The sequence below is a fragment of the Mytilus trossulus genome, chromosome 7, assembly GCF_036588685.1.
Source record: "Mytilus trossulus isolate FHL-02 chromosome 7, PNRI_Mtr1.1.1.hap1, whole genome shotgun sequence".
NCBI classification, from domain to species: Eukaryota; Metazoa; Mollusca; class Bivalvia; order Mytilida; family Mytilidae; genus Mytilus; species Mytilus trossulus.
Genome location: NC_086379.1, coordinates 56,906,788 through 56,928,443, shown reverse-complemented (window position 1 = coordinate 56,928,443; position 21,656 = coordinate 56,906,788). Strand labels below are relative to the sequence as shown.

General features: G+C 34.8%; 1 protein-coding gene across 5 annotated transcripts in view; it reads right to left on the bottom strand.

Moving 5' to 3' along the window:
• LOC134725380 (sodium/calcium exchanger 3-like) overlaps positions 1 to 21,656 on the bottom strand; it is a 136,955-nt gene that overhangs the window by 1,344 nt on the left and 113,955 nt on the right. For all 5 annotated transcript variants that reach the window (XM_063589152.1, XM_063589154.1, XM_063589156.1 and 2 more), the window contains 7 exons: positions 11,110 to 11,342; positions 9,760 to 9,965; positions 7,872 to 8,110; positions 6,404 to 6,636; positions 5,076 to 5,181; positions 3,918 to 4,096; positions 2,101 to 2,430 (listed from right to left, as the gene is read on the bottom strand). In XM_063589152.1, coding sequence (XP_063445222.1) covers positions 2,101 to 2,430; positions 3,918 to 4,096; positions 5,076 to 5,181; positions 6,404 to 6,636; positions 7,872 to 8,110; positions 9,760 to 9,965; positions 11,110 to 11,342 — 1,526 coding nt within the window. The remainder of the gene's footprint in view (positions 1 to 2,100; positions 2,431 to 3,917; positions 4,097 to 5,075; positions 5,182 to 6,403; positions 6,637 to 7,871; positions 8,111 to 9,759; positions 9,966 to 11,109; positions 11,343 to 21,656) is intronic.

Genomic DNA, 21,656 nt, shown 5'->3' with positions numbered 1-21,656 from the left:
GAGTTCGGATTTTTTATTCTTCAAATTTCCGTTAACTTGATTGAACGATTCAAGGTTACAGACTTGAACCATTACAACCAACATGTGTACTACCTTCCTACTCGAATTTCCTATATGCAGACACGTGTTCAACTTTCTTTACTTCACTAGCAAACATGTGTATTTTTTTGGGCAAACACGAATACACGGTAAGCGGCATAACTCTCTTTGGTTGTTAAGTTTTGAAAACATCACTTATCTTCCTGATGATAATAAAAACAGACGGCGCTCTGTCTTCAGCATTCAAAATCGATTAACGGATATCCAAGGTAAATTAAAGGTCCATAAAGATACAATGTTGCAATTGTTTGCCGCGGTATTTTTCGTGCTAGTTTTATCATTAATATAGAAAAAAAGTAATTAAACAAAATTACCGAACGTCAAGGAAAATTCCTAACGGAAAGTCCTTAAAGTCATAAGAAACGAGTGACCGGTGAAAAATTATGTTCTTCCAATTCTTGAACCAATGCATACACACTTCATAAACTTAGTCTTCTGTTCACGAATTTATCATTTTTTTCGTGTAAATTTCGTATAATCGTCAATTTTTTTTGTTAATCGGTCAGTGTTGTTGTGTAAACATGGCAGGTAATTAAAGTTTGTGTTTTGAAGCCGAAGTTTAACGATGGTCACCGGTTTGTCAACAATCGACAAAAAATAAACAAAAAAGCATGGAAAGAGAGCACGTGTTTAACATGTGAATTCAGATAATAGTTTATTTTAAGGACATCCATGCGTATTGTGATCACCGGATTTTTACGAGATGGGTCACACTGAGGTCACTTTGCATACGGAAAATATGTCGGGGGAATTGGTTGCTGGAAGCAAGCAATTAAAATAAAGTAAACTTCTTCTAAATATGAATAAATTAAAGAATTTTCTTCAGAAAAAAGTATATGTACATAAGTTTTATAATGAAAACTATCCATTGAGTTATAAAAAACATATGCATTAATTTTTTTTGATTTGAGGTTTCTTATGACTTTAAGCAAATGGCAATATCAAAAGTTAAACTCATAAAACAAATTATTAACAACTGTCATATTCCTGACTTGATATAGTAATATACAAATTTCTAAATAATATGAGCTAAGGAATTGTTGCTTATTTGATTGTAGATAATTGTTGACGTGATTATAACCCCTTCTTTGATGCGATGAATCATTAAGGTGTTTGATAATCTATGATTTTATCTTGCACATTTTTGTGTTCAGATGATTTACGCATTGACTGATTCATGCTATCTTCCACCTGCTAATGGTTGGTTTATAGTTATTGCTCTTTGAGTAATTTTCATAAATAAAAGACCCAATTAGTCAAAATATGATTCCTCAAAAGATTTATCTCTTTATCGTCGATAAACAAACAAGTGTGATGTGAAGCGATCACGTGAGCAGGAACGACGAATGTTATCTATTTTTAAAGATAAAATTGATTTTTTTTTTTCGAAAGCCGGAAGTTATCAAATTTAAGTAACTGCATGATTGCAAAGGGTCATTAAATCTCCACTAACACGTAATCTCAAGTAGTATCTCGTCAACTATCTTTCTTGACTTTTATGCTTTAAAAGTGAAATTTAGCTTTCAAAAGAATTTGTCTATTAAAATGATTAGGTCTAATTTCACGCCACATATTTATGTGTATGTTACAAGTCAGGAACTTTGTCAATAGTCCTCTTATTGCTTTATAAAAACAAATTCAAAGATGTCAATGTCACAATTAAGGCGTGTTTCATCTAAGAAAAAACCTTTTTGTGACACGTCAATAGAAAAGGCCAAAAAGCTAATTAAGAACGAAGTTTAAGAGCACTGCAAAAAAAATATTGTTGAAGAACGTATTTTGAACACAAAATGTGTAACATACATACCAAAGATTGTTTTGGGAACAACACACATAAATAAAAGGAAAAGGTACTTTCTCTGTTTTCTAAAACGTAACTTGAACTCATATATTTGTCGATATAGTGTACGAAAACTGTTTTAATTTTCCTCTAATGTTTCATCAAATAAACCTGATGTTTGAAAGTCAAATGAACGACTTTATTTATGCATATAGACTTACCTTCGCTTCCCAGTAACATGCTGCTAATAGCCAAGGGAGACCTAGTCCCAGAAAGACATTTACTGCGTTACTTCCATTGACATTTCCAATTGAGCAGTCTGCGTATTTTTCATTGATTGCTGCAAGCTTACTAGCAAATGTGTCCGGCATACTTGTGCCTAGTGCCACGAATGTGATTGCTGTAACAGTGTCTTTTAGTCCAATTAAACACCCAAATATTGTAGCAAGGTCATTAACAATGAAGGTAAGAAGGCCTATTACTAACAATGAAACAACAAATGTGACCCATCCTCCTCCGATAGATGTAGGTGGTATACATGCAAAAAACGCCTGTAAAAAAGGATTTAACAATGAAATAATATTAAAACATATCATAATATGGTGCTTTAAGGGTTAAACTCTATTTGTATCTGAAGGCCGTACATTGCCCTATAATGGTTTACTTTTTAAAATTGCTATTTGGATGGAGAGTTGTCTCATTGGCACTCACACCACATCTTCCTATATCTATAGATAAATTGGAGTATCCAAAGCAATCTCCAGGCTCTAGTACAATCATTAAATGAGAAATGAAACTTACTGTACTGTTATGGTGATACGTTTAAATTGATATTCGACTACTTGCTATTAAAAACTCCAGCTGAACTAACTGTTGATCCCCAACCGTACAATCCGTTTAAGATTCAATGTTGAAATGCATTTATATGAATTCACAACTTATAATTTCTAAAGTATTTCAAATCCAAACATTTCAGCGTCCTCAAGAGAAAAACATATCATTCTGATATCATTCGCATAAAAAGTGTTTTTGAACACAAGTCACTTTCACCAGGTGGTATAACGACCAACAGTTTTGAAGGTCAATAATTGCAAAAACATTTACGTCATACATATACTCAGGTCATGGCACAGTTTCAAAATAGCGTGTGTCTTTCGTTTCTACATGTTTTTTGATACAGTCTAATTGATCAGTCACTTAGTACATAATATTCATCTCTTACTATATTTATTTTCTTATTTCTTAATGATTTTTCTTATTCTACTCTTTTCTGGCTCAAAAGTGATGTTTTTATGGAGTATATGATAAAACATTCGATATACTACCCAGGAACCGAATTGGATGATTACACTTTTTATTTTATTATTTCATCAATATAATACTTATTTTTATAATGCACTTGAACTATAACTTAAAACTCACTGATGACAAATGCTCAGTATATACGATAACTTGTTTAACAAGTGGAACATATTCCACAGACAAGTAACTTATTTCACCAGGTGAGGAACACATCTCAAAAACCATGAACTTATTTTATAAGGTAAGGAACAAATCTCATATACCCGGAATTTATTTCACTAGGTAAAGAAGAAATGTCATTAACCCGGTACTTAGTTCACCAGGTAAAGTGTGGAACTTATTTTATAGAGATGTAACAAATCATATAGAAGTTATTTGTGAAACAAGTTATCCCTGAACATATTTCCTCTGATATTAGTTCCACTGGAACATTTTCACAGGAACACATGTTGGCTCACAAAAGCGTTTGAAATAAAAAAAAAAAAAAAAAAAAAAAAAAAAACATGTCTTATGATAAATTTGCTTAAAGATGTTATAACCTGTATATGCCTGTCCCAAATCAGTAGCCTCGGATTCCTTGGTTGTCGTAAATATTTTGTTCATATATAAATTTTCTCGTTTGATTTGTTTGACATTTGTCATTTCGGGGCGTTTAATAGCTGACGCTGCAGGATAAGTTTGGCAGAGATTTTTTTCATTCGCTGTATAATAGTACAAAATAGAATCATAGAATTACCTTCCAGAAAAATGAGAGAAAATGCATGATATAATCAAATGCAGATGCCTCATCTATGTCTCCACCATTGACATTCATGGCTTCGTGAAACTGTTGCTTCCATGACGATGAATCTAGACGAATACCGTCAAGGTTCTGTTTTGTTTGATTTGCAATTCTTGACACAAGGCCGTCAAATTCTGAAAGTTCAAAAACATTTAAAGACAATTGTCACACAAGTCATATATTACGCCGCAAATTTACCATGAGAAAACCAATACACATGTTTCTGTATCATTTTTATAATCTAAATACACATCATAGTACATGTATACAAAAACAAACCCTTTAATTTGCCTAAATTGAAATTAAAAGTTTAATCCACAATTTTCCACAGAAGAAATGTCTATATCAAGTCAGAAATATTACATTTGTTTTCTATTCGTTCGATGTACATCATCATCGGTCCTGAGAGTTAATGTTAAGTTATCTCTCCTTCCTATATACATTTGAATAAAAACCCATCGCACTGATTACCAGAACTCTGCCAAAATTCTCGTATCCGCCTAGAATAAATCGCTAAAAGCAGTAAACATTCAGATTCTTTTAAACTTTGATTCGTATGGAAGTTATCTATTAAGGTTCAATATAACAGATGTCATCTATGGGTGTATGAACAACAAGAACTTTTCTCCGAGTTCAGACAAAAATATGCAGTTGAAAAAAAAAATCAAAGGCCTATCTTCCTATAGATATATTAAAGTTAGGTAATTGAGTTTCACTTTATCAATTCATGATTGTTTACAACAAAACAATTCAAACCGTATACAAGACATTATCGTTCTTTCTTTGAACAATCTCATGAAATACAGTAAAAACAATAATACTTTTAATAATTTATCTTAACAAAATGCAAGTAGCAAAGAACTCAAGTGCTATTGAACTCATATGTATACGATACGATTATTGTCTCTTCACCAAATAAATTCATGTGTAAATGCATAGCTTAATGAATGGATTAAATACACACAAGGCATATTATCAGGTATTGGAGACGTTAAAAACGATTTTAAAAGATTTGGCTATGACGCATTTGTCAATGTAAGTGCTATGAAAACTGCATTTGAAATCGATGCGAGGCTTCAAAATCATCTAAGTTACATGTATTAATGTATTTACCTGCATCTGTGACTAACGTAACAATAGTTTTCCCTATTTTTCCGACTTGAGCCCCTCCATCAGGACCAAATATCTCTACCTGAAAACTGTGATCCCTTTCTGGTAACTGAAAAGAGCAAAACTTTTTTTTTAAACATTCCTAACTTTATGTATGTTAATTTTTGTATTAGAGTAAAGCATTGTTTTGAGCTTACTATTCAATAATTATGTTTACAGTTGCACTTTTTAAATTAATTGTTGGCCAATTGTAATGGTGAATTTGTAGTAGAATCTGGTTTCGCATTTCTTCTTTTAAGTCCCATATTATTATTATTATTTGCTTTCTTATCTTATGATTTAAGGAGGCGTGACAAGTTTTCCGTTCATTGGACCGTTATTGAAGGTAGTAATACTTAATCATTATGGAAATATAAATCCGTTTAAAAAAACATTTTTTTTTGCTTACGTGACATTTTTTTGCGAATTTTTGTTTTTTTTTACAAAATTTCCATAAAGCGACAAATTTAAAAACAAAAGTTCCAACTATTGATGCCAACCTCTCATTTAAAGGTAAAAACAGTGTTTGCCATTAATTTGTTTTTAAAAATCATACAGTTTATTCGTTTATTTGATAAGCAAAGTTCGGCACCACGAGAAATCGTTAAAATGTTTACATTATCAACTGATTGACCATAGACAGTATGTGTAAATTGATATTCAAAAAGCGGTAACAATCTTAAAACTAATCCGAAAGGTTTAAAATTTACGGTGTGTTGTTTTCATATCTAAAGCATTGATTTGAGACGAAAATAAAAAAAATGTTTTTGCATTTTTTGAGATTTCAAAAAAACACTTTTTTCCCCAAAAAATGAAAAAGCAATATTTCAACCCATTAGTTACAACATGAACATAACCTGATAAGCATATTGAATATTTTTTCAAAAATTTGAAATTTTATTTAGTACTAAGAAAATTATGTGTCGATTTTTTATTCAACTTTCCGCAAAACTGATTTGCACCCTATGATCGTTTTCACGGAATTTAGATACTTTCCGACAAGTTTTGATTTTCATTATTAAATGTGCATACATTGCAAATGAAAGCTTTTTAAAATAGTGTATCTCATTTTGTTTTATATTTTATACTTTTTGATCAATTTTATTTCAAAGTCGTGTATCGTTTCTTTTGTTGACTAGTATATAACTAGTAGTAACAATAATTGAAGGACACACTCTGATCTTTGATGTTCCCTTTTATTGTCAGGGAGATTTCTACTTTCGACAGCCATATCACAAAAACCTGAATAATATATAATACTAAACTAGATTTATCTTAATCTAAAAGCATACCATAGAATCCATAATGGCAAAAGACAATGTTTTACTGGTTTCTCCATGGTTGAAAGTAAGATCTCCTTGTCCCCCGATGAAATCAACGTTATGTTTCGCTGACATATCAGTTGTCTTCCATTTGATCGATACTGACCCATCAGCTCCATTTATTCTTTTTATAATTACTTGAGCAGTTGAATTGCTTTCACGAACGATGTAACTTGGCTTTGAAAATTCAAATTTCCCAGGTTCTGAAATACCAAAAAGATATTCGAATATAGGAGTAGTTGTTTTACAAAGCTACTAGTATATGGTTGTTGATTATCCTGATATTGACTTACTATATTCATTTACTGTGTTATACCTTTTTGCACTTCAGTGTATCTGTTGTTTTGTTGTTTTCTCTTTTAGTTGATGTGTTTACCTCAGTGTTAATTTGTAACCCGGATTGTTTTTCTCTCAATCGATTTGTGACCTTCGAACAACGGTATACTACTGTTGCCATTATTCAAAAAATAAATCTTTGCATACATTTTTATACATTTTTAAAGAATTTTTTAAACAATTCAAACTGATATGAAATTGGACCATTTTGAGGTTTTTGATGACTAGTATTTAAGAATCTTTGAAACCAATGAGGTACTAGTATTTCAAATGTTATGGTTGACCGATGCGATACGTCTTACTCAAGTTCTAGTGACATGTTTTCTCGTTGTTTTGCATAAAGATACCAGAAAAGCCGTTTAATTTTTTATTGAATATTGATAATAAGTTTGAAAAAATGTCAGGTCAAACATTCATAGGTTTCATTTTCAATTATGAACTAATTCAACTGAAAGTGTTGGCTATTCGAAAATGAAATTGAGAGTATAATTTGAACAAGTAACTTGACATTATTTGCAAGATTTCCTATATTGATAGGAAGAAAACATATAGGCAGGTAGTAATGAATATTCATTCTAGTTTTCTATGTTGTGTCATGTGTATTATTGTTTGTCTGTTCGTCTTTTTCGTTTTTAGCCATGGCGTTGTCAGTTTGTTTTCGATTTATGTTTGACTCTCCCTCTGGTGTCTCTCGTTCATCTTTTACCTGTCACATTTTACACCATTATAGTAGTATACAAATAAGTTTACAAAAAATATGTTGACTCTTAATATAGCTGCGGAACCGTAGCTCATAGGTCCTTATGTTATTTTTTGACTATTTGCGGACCACAAATAGTCAAAAAATAACATAAGGACCTATGAGCTACGGTTCCGCAGCTACTCTTAATAAAGAAAATATCAAACCAAGTTCTTCAGACAGATGTAACCGTTTCAAGATGTACGAACAACGCGTGTTGAAGTAAACAACAGACAGACAGTTAAAACATCAAAGAATAACAGATTAACAAAAATTATATTGAAAGACTGATATTTTGTTTAACTTCCCATATAGATTTTCTCTCGAGACAATTCACTGTCATTTAAATATATATTGTCTTACCGTCATCGTTAATAATAGTTATTTGATTTATGGAGACCTTCCCTATGACGACATCACTTTGCTTTTTTTCCTCTGGAAGATATAATTTAATGAAGAAAAATTCATCTGGTTCCCATATATCATCATCCACAATTTCAACATATACCTCACGTAATGATTCGTTGGGTGCAAATTCTACATATTCCTTCAATGGTTTATAATCGCTACCGGCGTCAGCTGTTCCATCAATAGTTTCCACTCTGTAATTAAAAAAAATAATACTTAAAAAAAACGATGACATATATGATTAAAAAATAAACTTTACTAATACACAAGGATTGACCATACAGTGTTAATTGACTTCCTTATTGTTTCTTATAGATAGGGTCGAGTCAAACAAAAATTCACAGCCATTTCGGTTTTGTTGACTATCCATGGAACAACATTTGAACATCTTTCATATAAGCTTTGGATTTCAAATATTTTGGCCATGAGCATCACTGAAGAGACATGTATTGCCGAAATGCGCATCTCGTTCAGGACAATTGGTACCGTTAATGTTATTGAACAACATTGGGGATTATGTATAAAGCGTTCGACTCCAATAAATATTGAGATATAGGAATATGCGGTGTGAGTGCGATACAACTCTCCATCCAAATAGCAATTCAAAAAAAGTAAACCATTACAGGTCAAAGTACGGAGCCTTGGCTCACACCAAACAACAAGGTATAAAGGGTCCCAATTTTTCAAATCAACGCAAAATTTTACAAAGTACTGTTGCCTTTCAATTTTGTGATCATATTTAGACATTTAGGAAGCTTAAAAGCATAACCTTGATATATTTGTTTTTAGAATATGATACTCTTAATACTCATTTAACCAAAACCCAATTCACCGAGGATGATATCAAAATGATTTCCTATTTGATCGACAGCATATTTGTTGAGTTTGGTGATTAGATATTTCAACAGGTATTTCAATGAATACTAGTTGTGCTTCTCTACTAGCCAATTTGTTTTTGTACTTATATGACGCATAAAATATGCAAAACTTCTCAAGAAAAAAGTAATATCTTGCCAATTACTATGACTCAATTATCCACATTTCAATGAGTGATTGCATTTGATTACAAAATATTCTGGTGAACTTGGCAGAAATATTACTACCAAAACCTGAAGTTTGCTCCATATCTTGATATCTTTCTCGATATTTCCACATATTGACGACGTCAATCTAGAATCTTATGGCAACGTGACAATTTTTACTCTCCTATTGTCAACCTCAAATTTCCTGGCAGTAACATACCTTTGAGCCTAACTGTATGCAGGTTCGTCATCTCAATTACTAATAAGTTTTACGTTCATCACAAATCATTGGTTGACCAATTGGATATATTTGTGTCATATCTCATTAGCCAAATGTTTTCGTAGTGGTAGATCTGCATATACCTAAATACTAGTCTTATCTATAATTTTAACGATTGTGTTTTTACATATATTTTGACGTTTTGAACTTTGTTCATTCCCTTCCTTTGGTGTCTTAATCGGTTTATAAGGTATAAACATCGTTTAAATACAGTTATTGTTGCCCTTTTTAGATAAATCATCATGTCAAAAATTACTTCCACTGGACTTTAAATTTTGACAATTTGTTGTTAAGCTGTAATCACAAAACAAAGAGATAATGGATAATACAATATTTAGTTGATTTAATAGAAACGTATCTTGAGTTCAGTATATTATTAATTGTCTATTGGTCGGTTTTACTTTTTTAATTTTGCCATGTCGTTGACAATTTGATTTTGACTTATAAGTTTTCTCGTCTTTGTCAGTGGAAATTAGAATGAATCCTTGAGATGACTTTTTTGCTTTACACTAATTAATTAGTAAACATCAATCGCTCTTACAGTACTGTAACTGGTATATCCATTCTTCCAATACGCCTAACTCCTATTCTGACCTTGCCTTCATTTTCAAGTACGGCACACGAGGAAGCGGTGAACTCGACTACAGCAGTTGTTCCTCCGTCACTGAGATCGATGAAATTGATGCTTGCAGTAGATGCTATGTCGGACAACATTTGAGACTGCCTCATTTTTACATTTTCATAAAGCTGAAATGAAAAGCACATTCACAAATTCAATAAAATGATCAAATGTGTTTTAATTTAATATCAGTTCAATCGACAGTGATAAAATTATACCATTACTTTGACTTTCTCCAGCTGCCAATACATATCTATTCACTTGAAAAAATGCTCAAGCACAATTTTTGTTCTCTACAAAATCAAAACTGTTCTTTTAATGAAACAATCTAAAAGACAAGGACCCAGATAGCTGTGGCTTTCAAAACATAAGCGGGATTTGAAATGGTGATTTTTCATTACAATTCTTTTTTAAGTTGGTTATTCATAGAATGGTGTTGTCCGTAATACTGTGGATTCATTTATTTTCGTGGGTATCAATTTTCGTGGATTGCTAAAAATTTGCATATTCGTGGATATTTGATTTCGTGGTTTTGCCAATTTCTGTATAAAAAGCCTATTGAATAAGTGTATTCGTTGAAAATTTGAATTCGTGGTTCATCTGAACCCACGAAACCCACGAAAATTGGTATCCAACGAATAATAAGGAATCCACAGTATTTACAATGGCTCATCATTAGCTTATCTTGTAGTTCAGACATAAAACGATTGAAAGTAATGATTTTTTTTTTAACAAGACTAGATTGCATAAAACTGTTAAAGGCTCGACTTCAGAAATCTCTATTTACCTACGTAAAAAAATTTTGTATAATTTGTGTTTCGAGTTAAAGCAAAACAATGGAAAATCCCATAAAATAAGTATTGAATAAAAAAAAATGTGGGCACAATAATTGATCATGTTTTGCATGTTCATGATCATTTATTGATTAATTGACATAATCGAATTTGTTAATAAATTAGAATTTTGATTTAGTGGCAGTATTTCGTAGTTTATGTCTCTGTACTAATTTGAACAAACTTCTTTCTAGCAAGGTAATATAAGAAATGCACTTGTTTAAGTTAAACATGTCGGTCGCTCGTTGAATTATTGAGTAATAATGTTTTCAACAATATTGAAAAAAGTGTTACGACCTGTTTAAGACAGATAAGCTAACACAACTGCATTATTTTAAAACATTGTTGTGCAGATTATTTGATAGATAATTTTCGGAATTGCTGATATATTGATAACATAGATTTTATGGTTAAGCAAAGAAAGGTCTGAGAAACTAACCTCTTTGAGTGTAGAATTGATCTTAGGTATAAGTTTATGGCCTCCTGAAAAGCCTCGCCTGGCATTTACTTTATACCACATTGAACTATGGTGTTCTCCTTGAGCGATTTTAGCAGCGGCCAGCTTTGCTGCTTTTTCCTCTGAAATTTCCCTATTTCTACCTAATTCTTTCGCCAAGTGAATGATTTCTGCTCTCTCTTCTTCTGCACTTGCATCCGGACAGTGGTCAATATCTGTGTGAATTGGAGATCAGATTAAAGTATTGGTATAAAAAATATTTGATGATAGGGTGATGTTTGAAGGAAGGGAAACAAAGTTTTCAAACAATTACCTAATTGAACAAAATCTTTAGATTCAATTTAAACATGACTATCCTACAACGCAACCTTTATGAATTCACATCAGTGAGTATATAAATATCTTTAATTTATATTTGTTGGCAATCATACCCCATTTTCATTTTTACATTAAGAAAAATTTAAGAGACGATAAATATAAATGAAAGGTTTGTGAGTAATTTCTAATGGCATCGGAATAGTTCTCGAATATGTGTTCCCTTATACAAATGAATGATTTCTTTTGTTTAGAATAAGCCCGAGTAGAATAAAGTAAGAATCTATTTAATGTTATCCCTCGGTGTATTTCCCGCTTATTTGTCAAATTTGAATGGTGTCACTTGGTTGAGCTTAATGCTGAAAATTGTTTTAATTTTGCGATAAACATGGAGGTTGTATTATTTTTTTTATCTGATGGTGCAAAAGAGAAAACCAATATAAGTAAATGACAGAATCAATCTTTGAGGAAAATTGTTAATATGATACAAAATTTCATTACCTCAATTTTATTTTTGTCAAAAATCCCTACAGGACCAAAAAAGATATGCGGTTACATACAAAAAATCTTGTTATGAACATAATATTACGAACCAAACATATATCTATATTACCATTAATAAACTAATCATCAAAAGAGCTTTTTATGATCGATGGTTAAGCATTGGCTTTCCAGGATATACTCTCGGTTATAATTAGTTTATATGTTATTTAATGAAATACATATAGATACAGGAGAAAGCAAATTTGATGTACTTTTTATGTTGTTGACATTTCAATACTTGCTAGTACATAGTTAATAAAGATTTTCGAATTATTAAAGCGGTTTATTATAACTTTGCAATTTCAAAGCATGAGAAGATTTGTTTTCCCAATATTAACTTTTGATTTAAACCTTACAAGCCAATTAAACATATGCCAACTTGTAGTCGATGTACATTTGGTAAGTCAATAATTAACCGGAATGTGCGCCGACTATTGAATTTTATTCTCAAAATATGGTTTAAAAGTAGAAAAAATGTTATTTATATGACAAAACTTTGTTGTATATTAAGGTCTGAATTACAGAGGTGAGATGAAAACCGATATTTCTCTCGAAATCTCATACAAAAAGTTACAGTTCTTGATGTGTGTGAAGTTAGCAGCCGGTTCGTTATTCGATATTCGATATTCAATATCCAACCAGCTGCTAGCAGTCGGTTGGATATTCAAAATTAAGTTGAAAATAAAAAAAAGAATAATACTTAATAACATTAAAAGCATGATTTTGATAGTTAAAAGAACTGATAAGATACGTAGGAGATAGTTTCATGACCTCTTCAAGCTGTCGCAAATTCTCGTTGTTCTCGAATATAAACCCTTTTCTAATTTGCATATTTGTCTAAATGTAATAAAGATTGTTGTCAATAAAAAAAAAATCAAAGAAGTACAGTACATTTATACAGGATTTTTCTTAAAAACAAAAACAAAAAACGATTACTCTAGAAAACAATCAGGATTATAAATAGAAATATTTATGGAAAGCCCATAAAAGAAATATATAGTGAAAAGCTACCTGAGACCGCTTAGGTAGATAGACACACGTGACTAAAAGGAATTTGGATAGACTTCCTGTCTTTTATGTTTACTGAGCGCTCAAAGTGCCAGTTGGATATTCAAAATAAATAGTGAAAAGCTACCTGAGACCGCTCAAATGAGGGTGAGACCTCCCTGGTCTTTCAATGTCCACAAAATTTAAGTAAATCATAGACTCTGTATATTTAAAGGTTGTATCAGAAGGATTGCCGAGAATAATGTCATATTCGATATCTATGGAGGGCTTGTATTGTCACTTTTCAGCTAAAAATTATAAAAATTTTAGGACAAAGGGCACAGGGCAATGGTGGGAGCACCCTAATTGCTCAATCTTTCTAATATTATGCAGACATTTAGTCAATAGGTCGATACACACGTGACTAAAAGGAAGTAGGGTAGACTTCCTGTCTTTAATGTTTACGGAGCACCCAAAGTGCCAGTTGGATATTCAAAATAGATAGTGAAAAGCTACCTGAGACCGCTTAAATGAGGGTGAGACCCCCCTGGTCTTTCAATGTCCACAAAATTTAAGTAAATCATAGACCATGTATATATAAAGGTTGTATCAGAAGGATTGCCTAGAATACTGTCATATTCGATATCTATGGAGGGCTTGTATTGTCACTTCTCAGCTAAAAATTATCAAAATTTTAGGACAAAGGGCACAGGGCGATGGTGAGAGCCCCCAATTGCTCAATCTTTCCAATATTATGCAGACATTTAGTCAAAAGGTAGATACAAACTTGACTGAAAGGAATTTGGATAAACTTCCTGTCTTTAATGTTTACGGAGCGCCCAAAATGCCAGTTGGATATTCAAAATAGATAGTGAAAAGCTACCTGAGACCGCTTAAATGAGGGTGAGACACCCCTGGTCTTTCAATATCCACAAAATTTATGTAAATCATAGACTACGTATATATAAAGGTTGTAACAGAAGAATTGCCGGGAATACAGTCATATTTGATATCTATGGAGGGCTTGTATTGTCACTTTTCAGCTAAAAATTATAAAAATTTTAGGACAAAGGGCACAGGGCAATGGTGAGAGCCTCCTAATTGCTCAATCTTTCTAATAGTATGCAGACATTTAGTCAATTGGTAGATACACACGTGAATAAAAGGAATTTGGATAGACTTCCTGTCTTTTATGTTTACGGAGCGCTCAAAGTGCCAGTTGGATATTCAAAATAAATAGTGAAAAGCTACCTGAGACCGCTCAAATGAGGGTGAGACCTCCCTGGTCTTTCAATGTACACAAAATTTAAGTAAATCATAGACTCTGTATAAATAAAGGTTGTATCAGAAGGATTGCATAGAATAATGTCATATTCGATATCTATGGAGGGCTTGTATTGTCACTTTTCAGCTAAAAAATATCAAAATTTTAGGACAAAGGGCACAGGGCGATGGTGAGAGCCCCCTAATTGCTCAATCTTTCCAATATTATGCAGACATTTAGTCAAAAGGTAGATTCACACTTGACTGAAAGGAATTGGGATACACTTCCTGTCTTTAATGTTTACGGAGCGCCCAAAGTGCCAGTTGGATATTCAAAATAGATAGTGAAAAGCTACCTGAGACCGCTTAAATGAGGGTGAGACACCCCTGGTCTTTCAATATCCACAAAATTTAAATAAATCATAGACTATGTATATATGAAGGTTGTAACAGAAGAATTGCCGAGAATACAGTCATATTTGATATCTATGGAGGGCTTGTATTGTCACTTTTCAGCTAAAAATTATAAAAAATTTAGGACAAAGGGCACAGGGCAATGGTGAGAGCCCCCTAATTGCTCAATCTTTCTAATATTATGCAGACATTTAGTCAATAGGTAGATACACACGTGACTAAAAGGAATTTGGATAGACTTCCTGTCTTTTATGTTTACGGAGCGCTCAAAGTACCAGTTGGATATTCAAAATATTTAGTGAAAAGCTACTGGAGACCGCTTAAATGAGGGTGAGACCCCCCTGGTCTTTCAATTTCCATTAAATTCAACCAAATCATAAATTTTATATATATAAAGATTGTATCAAAAGTGGAATGTTCTTGAACGGACTGTTTGCTGCAGATCAGATCAGACCAGAACCCTAGGCCTAGTAGAATCGATGACCTAGTTTAAAATACAAACCGTCACTATAGGTTGAAGGGAAAATATACAGACCTTTATCACACACCTTCACACAGCTCACACAACCACCCCTTTTGATGTAAAATCCAGGTCCAAATGCATTGTTGATCGCTATTTCACACAGACAACTTAGAGCTCCAACACCTCATGCTGACATGAATTGTGTTCGCCAACATAGGAAAGGCTCGCATTGCCCTTTCCGCTAACATGGATATAGGAATCCACTTTCTTTTTGAATGTTTTTTTTTCAATTGGTTAGTGCTTTTTTCCACTAGAACCATTTCGTAGAAGCTTGGTGATCTTTTCAATCTGTCGCGGGGTAAGCATCATCTTGTGTTCACCATGCAGGTTTGTGAGGGATAAACGAATGGTGACCGGGAAACCTTTTTTGTCTGCTCTCTGTAATATTTAGATTGACCTTTTATAGTTCAAACCGTATTTCGATAGACTATTTATTCATGCCTCGCGAAGATGGAAGCGGATGGTGAGATGTTCTCTGCGGAGATTGTGGATGATCGCCGTCTGGATTGGTGAGGTATGTCTGCATGCGATTGATGGTTCTCAAGATCACGGGTAAGTACACCATTTTTTTTTGGGGGGGGGGGGGGTTGAATGATCTTTACCCCGGGATCGATTGCGGGGGGAAGCTTCAGATAGTGGACTGTTGGGAGCCGTGTATGTAGCTGCTATTGATGATGCCACTGTTCACCAGGATGCTGTTGATGCTTCTGATGCTAACAATGTATTCACCCTCTTTGTAACATTTGTTGCCCGATCAAATGTGTAGAGCTGTCGCTTAAATCCCAATGTGGTGTTCGATTCCTTAAATTGTAGTTTGGGGAGGGGGTTGAGCCGAGTAAAAATGCGACTGTCGTTTCTAGAGACAAGGATGGAAAACCCTTGTTTTTGGTCTGTGTTGTGGACGATTTGCTTCAACAGTGTGGTGTCCATTTATTTATTAAAACACGACGTTCAACTACTGACCGACCGATTCGAACTGGAGGCCTAGGACTCCTACGGAGATTGGAAGTGCAATTCGGTGTTGGCGGGAACATAACTCTCGAATTCCGCTCGAATTCCGCTCGAATCTGGATGTCCGCTCGGACTGATGACTTACATCAATGACCAACAGCGGCTATATGTCAATGAAATCAGAGGGGTCGACATCACCGTTACTAAGGAGGGTGTCAATGTTGTAAAATTTCTTTCTGAAGTCTACATCCTCCTTGAACACTATGGCAACCTTGTTTTGTGAAAAAAAACGGCATTAAAGTCGACGGCTGAGTAGCGTTCAGCTTTGAGGGTGACATGGATATTTTGCAATCGACAGCGATTGAACACGGAAGCATTATGGGTTTTGTCATTATCTCTGTCGGTTTGAAAGGCAACGATAATATATCTTGGCTTTTCGCGACCACTATTGGCAGCTAGGCGGCAGTTAAACTGTGAGGCTTGGGGAACGACTATGAAATCACACTGTCTCATGCGAAATCCACAGAGGACTCTGGATTTTTTCTGGATGGTTTTGTACAGTTGCATCATGTTTTCGTCTGCAGGAGTGACGCTCCAGAGTTGGTAAGTTGAGCGCCGGCTTAAGGTTCGAATTCGTGAACCTAGTATTAATATTTTTGAAGACTTTCATCGATGGTCAACCCTTCTGTGATTGGAAGGATGTCAGACATTATGTATTTATTTATAACATTGGAGGAAGTTGGGATGGTACCGATGCCACGACCAGAGATGAAATTGTTTAACTGGGTTTGGTTGTTGGGATTTCTGCGTTTAACACTGAGCTGTTGATTGGGCTTGCTGCGTTAGTCAATGGGTTTTCGAGTGCGGGTCACTTTGTCAACGACATGGTTGACGACTACCACCTACCACTCCTATCATGGCTGCATTGGTGGCAGTGCTCATAGGCCTACTTTTCAATGTCTTGGCAGCAGAGGAGGTGAACATGCGATAGTGTCAAAAAAACTTCTACCACCGTATGCATACTTTCAAACAAAACCTTTCTTAATTGAGGATATTACGATGGAGTTGCTTATATTCCTTGATGCTGATGTGTTCACCTTTCTTTATTGCATCGATGATCGCCATAATCGCGTTGCGCACACCATTGTTTCCAGCACGGTATGCAGTGTTGCACAGATCCAAGCCATTAAAGAGCTGGTCAAAGTAGGAGGGTAGAAACACGGTTTGAAGTCCGCTACAATGCTTATCTTGCTTTATATGTGAGACACAATCTTCGTCCACTTAGATCTTTATCGCCTTAGGGTTCTCGTGAGGGTTAATTTCCTTAATACATGGCACCGTAACTGTTCAGGATCTCTGCATAGTCGACAAGGTCTTAAAAACTTCGGACTCGAAAGATTCTGATTTCTTTTTCACCATGAGTTCCCAGAGGTTAAGGGTTCCTTTGTACCTCACACCATCCACGAAAATATCATCGCCGTCAGAAGTAACTGGTTAGCTTTCGATGAAGAGATCAATATCCAAAGGTGTGGTCGGCGAAGGATCGTTACTGATCTGCAAATACTGCTGTGCTCGAAGTCCGAGGATGGTGTATATAGGTGGTGCTTAACACCTTGGAAAGGTCAGGGTTGAGTCCAATCTTCTCGAGGCGATGCTGCATGTTACTGGCTTGAATCTTCCGCTTGATCTCTTGCAACTCCCTGGCGAGCGCCTCACACTGTTTAGGGTCTGTAATCTTTATAAACGTTCATCTTTTTAAAGCGTTGACGTGAACCTTCCTAAGTGAAGGTTTGAATACATGTAAGCGTTTGTTTGAACGCCCCTAAGCGTTGGTTTGAACAGTTGTACGTTTCCTGAAACTATAGGCATATATCTATCGAAAGGTTAAAAAAAACACACATGCATTTTTGCTCGTTTTTCCATAATATGAATTGAAAAGGTCGAGCTATAAATATTTGTTGATAAACACTTCAATAATTTATGGACCTATGGGTGGTACGGATAGCAAAATACGGACTGTCAAACAGATACATACCATATAAAACATGCTAAAAACAATCTAAATGTTCATATAACCCCACTAAGGAGGCTATATTATTCTTCAATTATCTTAAAATCTATTTCATTGTACAAAAACTTTCATATTTAAAAAATTACCATGGCCATAATGCGATACTTAACTTCTATTAAACTGTGTATTGCTACAGAACCTTATCGTTTTTGAATTCAACCTTATCGGTAAATCAAAGCACTCAAAGTCCGCGTACACTACGAAAGGGACTCTCATCGGGCGGGTGTTGTTGACAAAAGTCAGCTGGTATGTCCCTTCTTTGGGCAGCTCTGATCTTGACTGCCTTGTGGTTGACGCAACACTCTTTGTTGGTTTCCAGAACTTCCTTGCTATGAACGTAGTTCAAGCACATATAGCCTTGGATCAGCAGTAAGTTGAGTTCTCTCTCCCGCTGTTCACCAATGTTTGAAATGTGCAGCGGGTATACTTCACTATCATCTATTCTAAATACATTATCGCCAAGGTGGAATTGGCCTTCTCAAATTAATTAATATCCTTAAGGCTTACCAGATTGAGCTCTGTGTAACCCTGTCCGTTTGTTTTGGGTCTACGAAGGCCGAAAGAATGGCCCACTTGAAACACTCCTCGTCGTTATTTTTCACATTGATTACAGCCTTCTTGTATTTGATCCACGCCGGCTAATCAATGTACTGTGACCTACGCAGCGGTCGTTGGTAATATTGACTTGAAATTTTACAATTGCTTTCGATGTCCAGTCACTTTTTTCAGAGGTCCACTGTGCAATATTCTCTCCGATCTTTTCATCCATCTTCTCAAGGGTTTCAAGCAAGTCCGTGGTTTCCCGAGTGAAAGTATCCCACGTTCTTATCATCCATCTTACCTGTTGGGTTAATCTTCACAGTGCAGCATCACATTGACTTGTTATCCTTTCAATGCCCAATCGTCTATAAGTTCCACTCTTGACATCTGAGAGACCTCAAGGAAGGTCTGCACATCCATGTCAATAATAGTGGTCATCTTTCAGGTAGTAAATACATCTTTAAAGGCTTTCTTCAGTGGATGTACCTCAATTTTATCCCCAATGATTTTCTGTCTTCTCTGATCTGTTCCTGTAACTTATCCAGTAGTCGATCTTTCGACATCCTGCTAACCTTTATCAACTCATGCTGTTTGGCTTGGGTGATAATATCCTTCCTAGTATAGGGTTGGAACAACGCTAAAAAAATGTTGGTCTTCGTTCCGATCAACTGATCCAACTGATCCTTCCTCATCCGGGATTACCATCGGTGGTGGTTCATTTTGGCAATACCACTCAGGGCTTTGACGTTTTCAACAACTAATTCCAGCTATTAATAGCTATTGGATCGATGTCTTAATCTTTAAAACAATCCAAAATAAAATCAATTTGTTTCACCCAAAACCAATATCCACGATTAAATGGTTTTTAAACCCAGCTTTTGATCTTTCGATCCTATCGTCCATATCAAAATATATAAAATTCGTGGTAATCACACCCTGGTTTTTTTTATTCATCCCATAGCTCACAATTTGCCGAGCTCAATCGGTCTCTCTCTTTGTCAAGACTGTGGTCAGCTGCTTCTTTAATCTCTCACAACCCCAAGTGGGGATATGGTTGCCCCTTTCCAACATAAGGTTATTATTTCTGCCTACCTATTAACTAAATGTCTGCTTAGAAATACAAAGATTGAGAGATTAGAGGGCTATCACCATTGCCCTGTGCCCTTTGTCCTAAAATTCTGATAGTTTTTAGCAGAAAAGTGACAATATAAGCCCTCCATAATTATATCGAATATGACAATGTTCTGGGAAATCTTTCTAATTCAACCTTCATATATACAGAGTCTATGATTTAATTAAATTTTGTAGACATTGAAAGATCAGGGGGGTCTCACCATCTCCCTGTGCCCTTTGTCCTAAAATTTGGCATTTTTTGACTGAAAAGTGACAATCTTAGCCCTCCGTAGATATTGAAGATGACGTTTTTCTGGAAACTCCATTTAATACAATCTTTATATATACAGAGTCAATGATTTGGTTGAATTTTATGGACATTGAAAGACCAGGGGGGTCTCAACCTCATTTAAGCGGTCTCGGGTAGGTTTTCGCTATATATTTTGAATATCCAACTGGCACTTTGGGCGCTCCGTAAACATAGAAGACAGGGAGTGTACCCAAAGTCCTTTTAGTCACGTTTGTATCTACCTATTGACTAAATGTCTGTTAAATATTAGAAAGATTGAGAGATCAGGGGGCTCTCACCATCACCCTGTGCCCTTTGTCCTAAAATTTGGACATTTTTTGACTGAAAAGTGACAATCTTAGCCCTCCGTAGATATTGAAGATGACGTTTTTCTGGAAACTCCATTTAATACAATCTTTATATATACAGAGTCAATGATTTGGTTGAATTTTATGGACATTGAAAGACCAGGGGGGTCTCAACCTCATTTAAGCGGTCTCGGGTAGGTTTTCGCTATATATTTTGAATATCCAACTGGCACTTTGGGCGCTCCGTAAACATAGAAGACAGGAAGTGTACCCAAAGTCCTTTTAGTCACGTTTGTATCTACCTATTGACTAAATGTCTGTTAAATATTAGAAAGATTGAGAGATCAGGGGGCTCTCACCATCACCCTGTGCCCTTTGTCCTAAAATTTGGACATTTTTTGACTGAAAAGTGACAATCTTAGCCCTCCGTAGATATTGAAGATGACGTTTTTCTGGATACTCCATTTAATACAATCTTTATATATACAGAGTCAATGATTTGGTTGAATTTTATGGACATTGAAAGACCAGGGGGGTCTCAACCTCATTTAAGCGGTCTCGGGTAGGGTTTCGCTATATATTTTGAATATCCAACTGGCACTTTGGGCGCTCCGTAAACATAGAAGACAGGAAGTGTACCCAAAGTCCTTTTAGTCACGTTTGTATCTACCTATTGACTAAATGTCTGTTAAATATTAGAAAGATTGAGAGATCAGGGGGCTCTCACCATCACCCTGTGCCCTTTGTCCTAAAATTTGGACATTTTTTGACTGAAAAGTGACAATCTTAGCCCTCCGTAGATATTGAAGATGACGTTTTTCTGGAAACTCCATTTAATACAATCTTTATATATACAGAGTCAATGATTTGGTTGAATTTTATGGACATTGAAAGACCAGGGGGGTCTCAACCTCATTTAAGCGGTCTCGGGTAGGTTTTCGCTATATATTTTGAATATCCAACTGGCACTTTGGGCGCTCCGTAAACATAGAAGACAGGAAGTGTACCCAAAGTCCTTTTAGTCACGTTTGTATCTACCTATTGACTAAATGTCTGTTAAATATTAGAAAGATTGAGAGATCAGGGGGCTCTCACCATCACCCTGTGCCCTTTGTCCTAAAATTTGGACATTTTTTGACTGAAAAGTGACAATCTTAGCCCTCCGTAGATATTGAAGATGACGTTTTTCTGGAAACTCCATTTAATACAATC